At 35.7% G+C, this 12387-nt stretch overlaps 2 protein-coding genes across 3 annotated transcripts; one reads left to right on the top strand and one right to left on the bottom strand.

The window, feature by feature from the left end:
* The first annotated feature begins 87 nt into the window (after positions 1-87).
* LOC108379248 (proteasome subunit alpha type-7-B-like) lies at positions 88-1235 on the top strand. The gene is made up of 3 exons (XM_017635579.1): positions 88-311; positions 389-618; positions 673-1235. The coding sequence occupies exons 1-3, from the start codon at positions 210-212 to the stop codon at positions 1100-1102; spliced, it is 762 nt and encodes a 253-aa protein (XP_017491068.1). The 5' UTR covers positions 88-209; the 3' UTR covers positions 1103-1235.
* A 102-nt stretch (positions 1236-1337) lies between these two features.
* LOC108379247 (uncharacterized) lies at positions 1338-9906 on the bottom strand. 2 transcript variants are annotated; one of them, XM_017635577.1, is made up of 12 exons: positions 8933-9906; positions 8373-8824; positions 5665-5872; positions 5434-5579; positions 5268-5356; positions 4746-5210; positions 4006-4667; positions 3782-3888; positions 3590-3709; positions 3124-3329; positions 2871-3057; positions 1338-1711 (listed from the first exon to the last, which is right to left on the bottom strand). In XM_017635577.1, exons 3-12 carry the CDS (start codon positions 5763-5765, stop codon positions 1359-1361), a joined length of 2436 nt encoding a protein of 811 aa, XP_017491066.1. In that variant the 5' UTR covers positions 5766-5872; positions 8373-8824; positions 8933-9906; the 3' UTR covers positions 1338-1358. The 2 variants fall into 2 exon arrangements, with proteins under 2 accessions (XP_017491066.1, XP_017491067.1); XM_017635578.1 differs by having other exon boundaries at positions 5665-5788.
* Between the last annotated feature and the right edge of the window lie 2481 nt (positions 9907-12387).

The following is a 12387-nucleotide window of genomic DNA, read 5'->3' as shown; positions in this document are numbered from 1 at the left end:
TCAATCTATTGTTACCGACTCCACCCGCGACAAGCGCCATCTGTTTGTCAGTTTTTTCTTGGTTGTGTCTGGCATCTCTAAACAAGGAGTACTTCATGCTGGCAATGCTCTACCACGAAGCTGACAAACACTTTTTACAATTTTTGTAATCATTGCCCGCTGTTCGTTGGTTTTTTCATATTTTTCTGCGATATCACGTTTTGAGTAAAATGTCTGCCCGTTACGATCGCGCTGTCACTATTTTTTCACCAGATGGCCATCTGTTGCAAGTGGAATACGCTCAGGAAGCAGTGCGTCGAGGATCTTCGGCTGTGAGTGAACTTAACCTCCTCTATAAATGTCCTTTTCCCATTGAACAAGACTGTTTAATTTCATACAAATTTTGCAGGTTGGAGTACGTGGTAAAGACGTTGTTGTGCTGGGTGTAGAAAAGAAGTCTATGCCCACATTACAGTTAGACCGGACGGTACAGAAAATTTGTACCTTGGATGACCATGTCATCATAGCCTTTGCCGGTTTAACTGCTGATGCGCGTATTCTTATTAATCGAGCCCGTGTTGAATGTCAAAGCCACAAACTGAACGTGGAGGACCCCGTCACATTGGAATATATTACACGGTAAGTTATGATTTCAAAAAGGCTATAGATATTTACCGAAAGGTCCGCCAACAGGTACATTGCCCAATTGAAACAAAAGTACACACAGAGCAATGGCAGACGACCATTTGGTATTTCGTGTTTGATAGCGGGATTCGATAGCAATGGCGATCCACATCTTTACCAGACTGAGCCGTCTGGGAATTACTATGAATGGAAAGCGAATGCCGTTGGACGTGCTGCCAAAACAGTACGCGAGTATTTAGAAAAGCACTACAAGGAGGAAAGTGTTGCAGAAGAAGATGCCGCTGTTCGGCTGACCATTAAGGCACTTCGAGAGGTAGCACAAGCCAGTGGAAATTTGGAAATTGTAGTGATGAAGAAAGCGGAAAAGCCTGGAGATACTCCGAGACTGGTAACGCTGTCTGCAGATGAAGTTAAGAAACATGTTGAGGCTATCAAACAGGAAAAGGAGGAGAATGAAAAGAAAAGCCAGAAAAAGTAAAATATCGATATAAAATTTGGAAAACTTATTTCCACACACAATATCTTTGTTAGTTTCCTCTACTTGGTATGTAAGGCGCCGATAAGCGGAAATAAAACATGTTTTAATAAAGATCTGTACAATCCCAAGTCAATATATTTTTCACATAAATCATCTAAAATATCACATTCACTAATTGTATACTTACATACAATTATACATGAGACAATGTCTTAGTTACTACATATTAAACTATGTATATACATAGCTTACAACTTTATATGAGATCACTCGGGGAAAGTTGCGATTCTCCCTCGGCTAAATATATTTGTAATGCTTTATACAGCAAGGATATACCTAAGAATTTCTTTTCCTTCATAGTCCAGGTTTGCGATGGACCGTAATAATCGCCTCGCTTGTAATTTGTTAAATGATCTAATCCAAATGCGTCGATTATAGCCGCTTCTCTGGTATACGCCTCTGAGGGTAATATATTGTGAAAGACATGTAAACAAACCACACCTTTTCCACAGCGCCAAATGTCTAGGATTCTGTTCAGTTTTTTATTATCCGGAGACTTACAGAGACTCGTTTTGAAAACGTCTACACAAAGATTTTGTTTTCGAATCGCTAAAATGATTTATTAATAGGATTGTTTGTTAATGCATAGAAGGAAACATAACGGTGGTCATCTGTAATAATGATATAACTCAAAATTCAAAGTTAAGTGTCTCATATCTATAATCCTTATTACTTTAAGAGACATGAGACTTCACAATAGTATATTTCTGTGTTCGTATGGAAAAGTAGCTTATGTCGAAAGGCCGGCTTTAGTATAATGCGGCATTCCCTTTATTTTTTAAACGACAAGGAGTTTTTTGATGAGACTTTAAGAGAATATTGACTTGCTAGTACCGGAACTATTTCTTGCACGTTTATTTGCTAAAAGTTGTTTAACGGCTTAGCGCCCGTAAGTCATTCGCAATCGTATGCTGCGAATGCCGATTTATACTAAAGCCAGCCTTTCGACATAAGCTACTTTTCCATACGAACACAGATATGTATCTTTTTTTTTGTTTAAATTTTTAGTTGTGTCGTTATTGCTGACACCCATATATGTACATATCGCTAATTTACTTCAATAGTGTCATAATCCAAAATATATAACTTTTGAGCTGAGTATACAGAAATTAGCGCTACCTTTACCTACATATTATGTATATATTTATATCGTCACCTGAAATGCGAAAAGATGTAACAACATCGTAAATGAAATGGAAAAAGTCGTGAGTAATATTTTTATTATATTTTTCATAAAATGGTGTGGGAAGTCGTAATTCGATGAAATCCATCATGATTACTCAAAAAGTGAGTTTTAATGTTTTTTAGTTATGACTGCATTTCAACGATGATGTTTGTTACATCTTTCTGCATTTCAGGTGACGATATGAATGTTATGTCGATTACCAGAAACTCATTTCACCTTTTCCAAGAGTACTTCAGAAAGCGTCAAATGTACTTCAGAAAAGGTAAAATGTGCTTCATATCAGTGAGGTGTAAAATGAACTGACTATTTGTTCTGAAGTACATTTTACTGTTTCTAAAGTGCATTTGCCGCTTTCTGAAGTACTCTTGGAAACAGGTTGAACAAAGTATGTATTCATTTCTTCTATAGGAGTCTACCTAAATTCAAAACTTCAAAGTCGTTTTTCTCGAGTTTTGCTTTTTTGAGTTATGAAACTATTGAAGTAAATGAGCGATATGTATATTTGCATATGAAATACTTTACATGACGTTTTCCCACGCCGTGGTTTTACAATTCCCGAACTGGTTTTTGAAACATTCTCCTGACTATGTACACGTGAATGCAATTTCATCGCTTCATATAAATGGGAATATGGCCGTGAAGTCTTTCCTTTGCCCACATAGAAAACTGAATGAAGAAATCGCATCCATGCGCTATGCTTGTCAAGAAACTGTGAAAAGAAGAAAATACCTACTTAAATTTGTATATACAAAGGTTAAAATAGTAACAGGCATACCACACTTTCCCCTGGTAAATTACATGAAATCCGGGGATCGATAAGCATATATATAAAGCTTTGTTTTAGGTGTCCTTCTCTCATTTTCCGCTTGTTTGGAAGGTTGGCAAAATACTCTGCCGATTTGGACTCATATTTCATGTACTCGGGTATTAAAGAAAACTGTTCTGAAGAACGTATTGTACGCTGCAGTTCCACTGAGAACCCTTTTTATCAAAAGAACAAAATATTTTATTAGAATAAAGGTAATTTTGAAACAAACCGTTAATTTCTTCATGATCCAATGATCGGATCTAAGCCAAATTGGTATGGGACCAAATATTTACGATAAAAAAAATTTTTATCGAAATCTGTTTACATGGTCCAAATTTATGCGGCAACGTACGTAAAAATTAAAAAAACTATCCGCGGAATTGATAACCTTCTTCTTTTCTGAAGTCGGTTAAAAATATGAATGACAACCTACTTGCGGTTTTATCAGCGTTAGTCGCTCCCTTGGTATTAAGCTGGAGGGGGTTCGGAGCATTCCTTCTGTACTTTATAAGTCTTTTAATATAAAGCTTTTTCGTACTCTTTGTTATCGGTCCTGAAATACACAAATTAAAGAAACAGTGTTTGCATATGCATGCATCTTATAATTCAGAGCTACATCGCTTACCTGGAGGATCGCCATAATGTGTCAACTCTGCGCGTAGCTCGTCCGTTTCGTAGTCCAAAGGAATTGTAACATTAGTGGATATTGTATTATTCAAATTTTGTTGATCGCTTGAAATAAAGAAATCATATACATATGTATGTATGGTATTTATGTACATACATATATAGCATATGTAATAAACATGTAAAAGACCTATGTATATAAGTATCGCTATATTATACTACCTGTTAGTTGCATGATTCTGGGTACTAAGCAGCTTGGTTTCATAGAAAACTAGGCCGTTCTCGTCGTCAGTGTGTACGTAAGCCTCAGTCATTTGTAGAAAATATTCAGATGCTGAATTTTTTGTACTTTTTTCTTTTAAGTAGTTCTTCTGTGAGTTTTGCAAGCCTTCATCTGGCATATTTGCACTTATGTTTTCATCCAATTGTTCAGTGAAAGGTGGCACAGTATGATAGCTACTGTCTAACTCTCGATTGCGTGCTGGTGGATCCATATTTAAGACATTGGCTTGCGCCGCTTTTTGTATTATAGCACCCAAAGAGACATTAGGATTAAGTAAGAACTTCCCTGCGGTTGCTGTAGATGCTTTTGGTTGCTCTTCTGCCGAATCTGACTTCACTTCTTTTTGCAACGCTGTGTTCGTATAGTTAAGATGGTCGCTGTTCATTAATTCGTCCAACATTTCGTCAACATTGGTGTACTGCCTTAAAATTGACCTTCTCGCTCGTGAACTCTCTACTTTTCTTCGCCAAGACTCGATCATAGATATGCAAGATCGTTCTAAATTAGATGTGGCCAGGGAAAGTTCTTTTAAGTTTTTCTCTGTTAGGTCGAAAACATTAACTGACTTTTGAGGTGAAGTTAGTGATTCCGGACGATGTCCCTGTAAATGATCAATTAAACCAATTTACATTTACATATGTACATATATTACAAATTGATGAATAAATTTTTTTAATACCTCAGAATTCACACTTTGTACATCTGAACTATTTCTTTCAATATTGCGGGCTTTATTGAGCGGCTCCGCAGTGGTTGGAAATATAGGCTGAGGCCTGTGACGTCGATGGGTGATGTTAATGTAATATGGAGATGTGACATCATAATTGTAATGTACACGGTTAGGTGTATATTTTTTAGCTGGTGTATCGTGGTTTTCATTATCCGTGGCAAGTACGTTACGAAGTACCTTGTTGACTGGCGTAATATTCGAGGCATTTTCATCACGTAACCTTACTGTTTTTGGAGCTGGAGTGTTGGAGTCCTGTCTACATTCATTACTGCGCTTTTGACAGTCTCTATCGTACTTATGTTGAAAAATATGGTTTCTAATCGCTTCAAGCACTTCGAAATGGCAATCTTCTATGGCATAATGTATAGGTGTTTTACGTTCATCGTCCACCACATCATATTGAGCACCATATTTCTACATTCGCTAAGTGTTAATATTCATTTTGAAAATTTATAGGGAAGGATTGCCTACCAAAAGTTGCTTCACAATATCCACACGTCCAAATATTGCTGCCACATGCAATGGCGTCATATTTTCGTTGGACCGCACATTGGGATCAGCTTAAATGTGTGTATACGTACGAACATATTTATAAATTTATTCAAAATATTAAGTTTTAAAAACTTATGTAACTCACCACCGTCCTGAAGGAATCTTTTTGATATCTCCCAGGCTAATTCTGCGTTCTCCATTCCGCACGCATAATGCAGTGGCGATATACCGCGCTCAACAGGGACAAAACTTGCATCTACATTATTCCTTTCAAGTATTGCATTTATGTCGCTTGCAAAGTTAAAGTTTAAACACTATTAGTTACAATTTTTATAATTGGTTTCAAGTAAATTTTATTAACATCATGTTTTTTTACCTTTCATTGCCATCCTCTAGTGCGTCCAACAAAATAAGAGCGAGGAAATTTGCCCGCTGGTCCACTTGAAAACTTGACATCTCTGCAGGACTTTCACTCATATTATTTTAATTAGAATATTTTTCTGGAAATGTTCCTTTCGTTATTGATACATATCCTTTTGTTATCCCTTATTTTTACTTTATTTTAGCACTATCCCACTTAAATTCTAGTTTAAATCAGAGTTGAATTTTAAACACTATGCTAATTGATAATAGCGCTACGTACTGTACTTTACTAAATATTAGACCCCCAGTTGGAAAAGTAGCGCCAGTGGAGGGGTAGTCGAAAAATCGTTATAATTTTGCGTAAAATCTCATTTTTACAATTTCATATCTTATTTTCGTTAAAATGCTATTTCATATGCAAAGTTATATCCTTTCCTCTGAGGCTCGCTATCAAGTTAGGTTAGGGTAATCAATACATTATTCTTATGTTTTTCCTTATGTTCCACTTGTGATTGTCTATAGAGTTTTGTAAGTTTTTGTTGCTCCTGTTTTTGTTTTATATATTACTTGATGTTGAACATTAACATATTTAAATTCTTAATTATAAGTTACAGTTGTACTATAAAAGATCATTGGGATCTTATTGCGCTAATGTTATATTTTATAATAAATGAAATGTAATGAAATATCTTCCGCATACATTCAGCAAAAAAATCACAACCCAACAGAATTCTACATGTTAAGTGCTATGCGTTGGGTAATCGCTTACACGCAAAACCCGTTTAACAGATTATTATCTGACAACTCTCAGGCAAAGCTAAGTATACTGGGCTATTATGCATACTTGGCATTGCTTGAGAGTTGTCACTCTTTGTGAATTTGACAGAATCAGCTGTGTGCGTGACGTCATCTTGGTGCATGATGCAATAATACAAGGTGTTATCGGCTGGCAGCTTCTCGCTCTAATTCCGCCATATTGACTGCCTTAGGTGAAACAGTGCTACTTCTTTAACAATTCTTTGCCAGTATACACATTTTGTTTTCTTAAAGCGGTATTTTATTTTATTTCATTTCATTACGAATATACTACAAAAAAGCAAATTTTGTTTAGAAGAAAATATCAAATTTTATACTGGGCTACCGCTTATACGCGAAGTTCATTTCACAGTATATACAGTAATAAACCTTTTCGCAGTTTTTCACCATTTGGTCCCCGAGGAGTACTTTTGAGTTGTGTGCAGCGCTTTCGTTTTGCGCACACGGCAACACTTACTGTGGGGAATTTCGACTCATGATTATAAAAGTTCATTTCGAGGATAAAATATACATAGTTATGTATTATTTATGAACAAAATGTAGGTTAAGTATAATATTCATCTTTAATGTATGCTGATATTCATGCTTAATGAAAAATAATATTAATTTTTTCATAATTAACGCTTGTGTTTTATAAACTATTTATCAAGCCAAATTCTAAATTTCCGAATACATTTAAGTCTTTATTTAAAAAAAAAAACATGGTTTGTATAGCTATACAGACCCCAATACCTGCCAGCGCATCCGCCCAGACAGTCCATTAAGCATACCCAAGTTTGAGTGATCTACAAGTTACAAGCGTTTTCAGCATTTAAAAGTTCATTATCATGTATGGTGTAATTGGCCGAAGTGTGGTGACACGAAACAATTTTTGGTATGGTGGCAGCCGACGTGTGGTGTATTTGGCCGACTGCACCCCAAAATTTCTGGCAGAAATTAGTTCACACAGAAAATGCGCCTTCTCATTCATAGACGTTCTCTGCTTTTGGAAACAAATACCATATACCGTGTTTTGCCCACACGTTGAATTTAGTGGCGAAATCAGCGTTAGAATATCCACAATTAAAGCCATTGTTAGATGGTTCAAACAAAGTTGCGTGGCAAGCGATGAGTTGCGAGTAGAGTCCAATATTGGAAAAANGTATACAACTCTGAATCAACAAAATCCATGCTCCTTCTCAATAACAACCCTGATCAGATTTTACCCCCAAGGAGTACTTAAAATGTTGTATTACTGTATATACTGTGGTTTATACGGTGTTTACATGAAGCGATTTTACAGGCAACTTTGAGGTGAAAGCAACAATCGCTTGGTGTGAACGGCCTTTCAACAAATCGCTAAGCAAAGGGTGAGAAAATTGTGTTTTCGTTTCTTAAAATGTCACACTCTTGTAAGGCAAAGAGGGAAAATTCTCTGCCCTGTGAATCAGATGGTTGCTTAAAAAGGCAACATTATGAAATGGGTGAGCTAGACAAGGACAAGAAGGCACTTTCGGTTCGCTGGGGTTTCTTGAATCTCAGAGTTTTTGAGTTTCTTTGCTAGTCGGTGTTGGCTAAGCCAATGGTGTCTCATATCAAAACACCTCCTTTTTCGGCTGCTTCAAACAGAGATAGACTAGCAGCGTTTACTTCTTAGGGGATGGGCCAGAAGTGGCAAGACACAACTCAGAACAACAGAATATGTACAAGGGTTAAATATTATGTACAAAGGGCAAACTCGAGTCATTTAACTACTGAAATCTCACCACAAATCGTTTATTAGGAAACAGCTCCTTTTGCTGAACAGCTTACATGCGAGTTTGTATATTTGCATACTAAATAAATGATAAGCACAATTTCAAACTCAGTCAGTAACTTTATTTAACATTTAGATATGTAGCCATGTAGATATACGTACATACTTACATACATATCCATCTGTATTAAAGAACTTATTTTTTCACTTTATCGCCTTGCAGTTTACTTCAAATACGCCCCACTAAATTAGATTTGACTTTACTAACGACTAAATTTGACTACTTTCGTCAACGAATATGTGTATGTACATATATACATACAAACACATGTATGCAAAAAGGTACATATTTATTTATAATCAAATAACAAAGCGCCACTTAGTTTTCAATAATCGTATCCTAGTGCTTGCATATACAAACAACAAACATATGTACATATGTAATTTAAATATTGTTTTTGTATAAATAAATATTCATGTAGCACCAGCTTTTCACACGTAATTGTCGCCTGATGATATTTCCCGACTTTCAATGACACTCCTGTAGTAATGCGCCGAATTTTTGGCAACACGTTCTTTATTCTCACTTGTCATGTTCAGGTAATAGAGACCAAACTTTTCACTGCAACGAAAACGAACGTTTATTGTTGATTTAAGGTGTCGCTAGCACGCAATCGCAAAGCGCGAAAGTGTTGAAAGAGGTAAAAACTAAAATTAAGCATTTACTTACGTAAATCCCTTATTCCACTCGAAATTATCGATTAAACTCCAATGGGAGTAGTGTGTAACGTTGCACCCATCGTTGATTGCATTCAGGACAGCCCGTAAATGTGTCTGCAAAATATAAAAGAAATCTAGGGTCTACACTAGGGTGCCGCATGACGAAAATTTGCCGCTTTTCCAAGCAGATAATAAAATGTGGAATTTTAGCGCCCAATAAAATATTTTGTTTCAATTCGGCACTAATCGTAAGCTGAAGCACATTGAAAATCCTTCTGAAACTCGCATTATTTTATTTTTATTTTTTAGCTGGAACACTTCTAACATCAAATAACCCTATAGACGAGTGTTTCAATAAAAGATCTGCATCAAAATAAAAAAAAAAACACTGTTCAGCTCTTCAAAATAACGACATTTTTAAGCTTTTCAGTATAGTTTTCGTGGAAATTTTAACAGCTCAGCCGTATATTAACCAAATTTCGAGGTAAAACGGAAAAGGTTTTTTAGTTCAAACTAATGATAGTTTTTAGTTTTGGCTTCTTTTAATTTTTTAAAGTGTTTGATAACTTTAAAATCTTTGGGCTGATTTTCAGTTTCGCATTGTTTTTTTTTTGTTGAAACATCCTAGGATTTTTCGGCAAAACAAAGAAATGTCTGAAGTTTTTGGGGCTTGAGTGGTTTAATTAAAAAAATCGCTGATACTGTGAGAATGAAAAGTAAATACCAAAGAACTGATGGCAGAATTTTTGAAAAAACTTTTAAATTTACATGTTCCCATTATTCAGACTATTTTCTCGGGAAACATTTTGCGATATACATAAATTAGATTTATGATAAACGTGACGTTTTCATGCAGTTTTAAGGAAAGGTTGGAGTTATAAAATTCGCTGGAGAAGGAGAATCGCTTTTCTTTGTATTGATTGTGAGGCAGCCTAGTGTATGCAGAGCTGGGTCGTAATGATTCCTTTAGGGATTAAATTACTCCCAATTTTAAGAAATTTCATATTGTAATTGGAATAACTTACGTGCCAGTAATGTAATTTTTTCCAATTTCTTTGAAAGGAATTGAAAATGTAATTGATTTTTTTTTTTCAATTCCATTACCTGGAATTGCACGAGTACTTTAGTTTTTTCAATTACTCAAGGAATTGTAAAAGTATTCGAGAAATTGAAAGTTCATTCACGAATGTAAAATGTGCATTTTTATAGATACGCAGGGATTACTTCAAGAGAACAGCAGCGCCCAAGGCAGCAACAGTCCGGACTGTTCTTCACTGAAAGGCGAGCATGAAAGAATTCGGGCGGGTTATGCCTGCTTTGACATTTACGGGTTTCATCTGCCGCGGAACGCGTTCGCGGTAGGAGCTGGAAAATTTAACGGTTACCCTATAAACTGACAGTTTAAGTTATGCAGCTTTTTTTTTCAATTCCAATTAGTAATACTACTTAGGTATAAGTTATTTATTCTAGGCAGTTAGCAACCAAGAAATTTAACAACAATCAACCAACAGTAAATTTTTTTTATACATTTTTCGATTACTTTTTAAATTACTTTGAGGAATGGAATTCGATAAAAAATCAATTACATTTTCAATTCCTTTCAAAATGATATTGTGTGCAACTCCTGTTTTTTATTTATTTTAAATAATTTTAATTTCAAATATAGTTAGAGAATTGCACAAAGTTCACAAAAAAGAATCTAACTTCAAAGAATTTTCATCAAAATGTCAAATCCTTTATACAGAATGTTTAGAAAATTTTCGAGTATGCAGTTTTATAGAACATTCAATTTTATTATAATAAAGTGCAAGTTTCAAGCCACTTAAAACTACCGTTGCCTTTATGGAATTTTTTTGTCAAGGGTGTTCAGCATTTTCTTTAATGTAAAGTATGAACAAAATCTATTTTTATAAGGAAGAAAATGCGCAACATCCTCGACAAAAAATTCTAAAAAATCAGCAGTAATTTTTAATGACTTAAAACTTGCACTTTAACTTTACTAAATTTGAACGGCAACAAAACTGAATAATCGAAAAATTTCCAAAAGTTCTAAATAAAAAGTTGGAAATTTTGATGAACATTTTTTGAAGTTTCATTCATTTCTGTGAGCTTTGTGCAATTTTCGAATTTTTTTTTTCTCTGGTTTCTGTTATATGTAGATCGAACTATAATTTATCTGAAAATTAATAAAAACAAATAAACAGGAGTTGCAAACAATATCATTTTGAATTTTGATGTTATTATTTTGACCGCTGCCGTATGCAGATGTGCATAATAAATATACATGTACAAAAGTAGATTATAGGCGGCATACACGGTGCGTCTGACTCGCGAGTCATTTATGTACGTGTTGACTCGCCTTCGACTACACACAGTTGAATCATTCAGAGACATTCCAGGAGTCATGTCGGTGTAACTAACTCATATTTATTTTTACAAACACATTCAAACCGACTCACGAGTCAGACGCACTGTGTATGCCGCCTATTAATAATGGTGAACATATAGGCACAAACATTTTTACGTATGTCTATTCAATGTACATTGTACATTAGTGCGGATCGGTCCCCATACAACAAAAAAAGTTTTTCCAGTCCACCCCTAGGATGAAAGATATTTTGAAGGCGATCCCAAAAAAAATGTTTTTTTTTTGCCACGCCCCCCCGATGGGCTATTTACTTTTTTTGACATTACGTCGCCATTTTAAGTCCGATTTGAATGAGCCTTACACCTTTGTTCATGGCTTGGAAGCCGCCACAATTCTTACCTTAATCATTTTTTACTCCGAGTTCAAATTCTAGTAGTGACTGTGGGTATCTCGTTTCACATCATACCTAAATTCCCTTTTTTTTGTCACACTACTACAGTCACTACTAGAATTTGAACTCGGAGTAAAAAATGATTAAGGTAAGAATTGTGGCGACTTCCAAGCCATGAACAACGGTGTAAGGCTCATTCAAATCGGACTTAAAATGGCGACGTAATGTCAAAAAAAGTAAATAGCCCATCGGGGGGGCGTGGCAAAAAAAAAACATTTTTTTTGGGATCGCCTTCAAAATATCTTTCATCCTAGGGGTGGACTGGAAAAACTTTTTTTGTTGTATGGGGACCGATCCGCACTAATGTACAATGTACATTGAATAGACATACGTAAAAATGTTTGTGCCTATATGTTCACCATTATTAATAGGCGGCATACACAGTGCGTCTGACNCTTTTCAACTCACTTTAAAATATCCTCCAAGCCCTGTGGCACGCAGTAAAGCCAATCAGATTTGGCACGTTTCCAGCTCTCCTCAACCGAATATTTAAGGCGCGAATCATGCTCCCAAGAAGGAATTGCCCCTGTCGGAGGATCCGACATCTGGACGTAACGGGAGGTATAATAATTAAGGCCTAAGAAGTCCCCTGATCCTTTAATTATCTTCGACCAGTATAAGTTTAGGGGTCGTAACCGCGACCAGG

The sequence above is a fragment of the Rhagoletis zephyria genome, unplaced genomic scaffold (genome assembly GCF_001687245.7).
Source record: "Rhagoletis zephyria isolate East Lansing unplaced genomic scaffold, Rhagoletis_zephyria_1.1 Rzeph_scaffold_15950, whole genome shotgun sequence".
Taxonomy (NCBI): domain Eukaryota; kingdom Metazoa; phylum Arthropoda; class Insecta; order Diptera; family Tephritidae; genus Rhagoletis; species Rhagoletis zephyria.
This window is presented reverse-complemented; position numbering and strand designations above follow the sequence as displayed.

Bases quoted from the DNA above. Each gene is read 5' to 3' on its own strand.
- LOC108379248 (XM_017635579.1), top strand. From the start codon at position 210: ATGTCTGCCCGTTACGATCGCGCTGTCACTATTTTTTCACCAGATGGC. The intron at 312-388 runs GTGAGTGAACTT...CAAATTTTGCAG, and splicing joins TGCGTCGAGGATCTTCGGCT to GTTGGAGTACGTGGTAAAGA. The intron at 619-672 runs GTAAGTTATGAT...GTCCGCCAACAG, and splicing joins ACATTGGAATATATTACACG to GTACATTGCCCAATTGAAAC.
- LOC108379247 (XM_017635577.1), bottom strand. From the start codon at position 5,765: ATGAGTGAAAGTCCTGCAGAGATGTCAAGTTTTCAAGTGGACCAGCGG. The intron at 3,330-3,589 runs GTAGGTTGTCAT...TTTGATAAAAAG, and splicing joins TAACGCTGATAAAACCGCAA to GGTTCTCAGTGGAACTGCAG. The intron at 1,712-2,870 runs GTAAAGTATTTC...AAATCATTTTAG, and splicing joins ACGGCGTGGGAAAACGTCAT to CGATTCGAAAACAAAATCTT.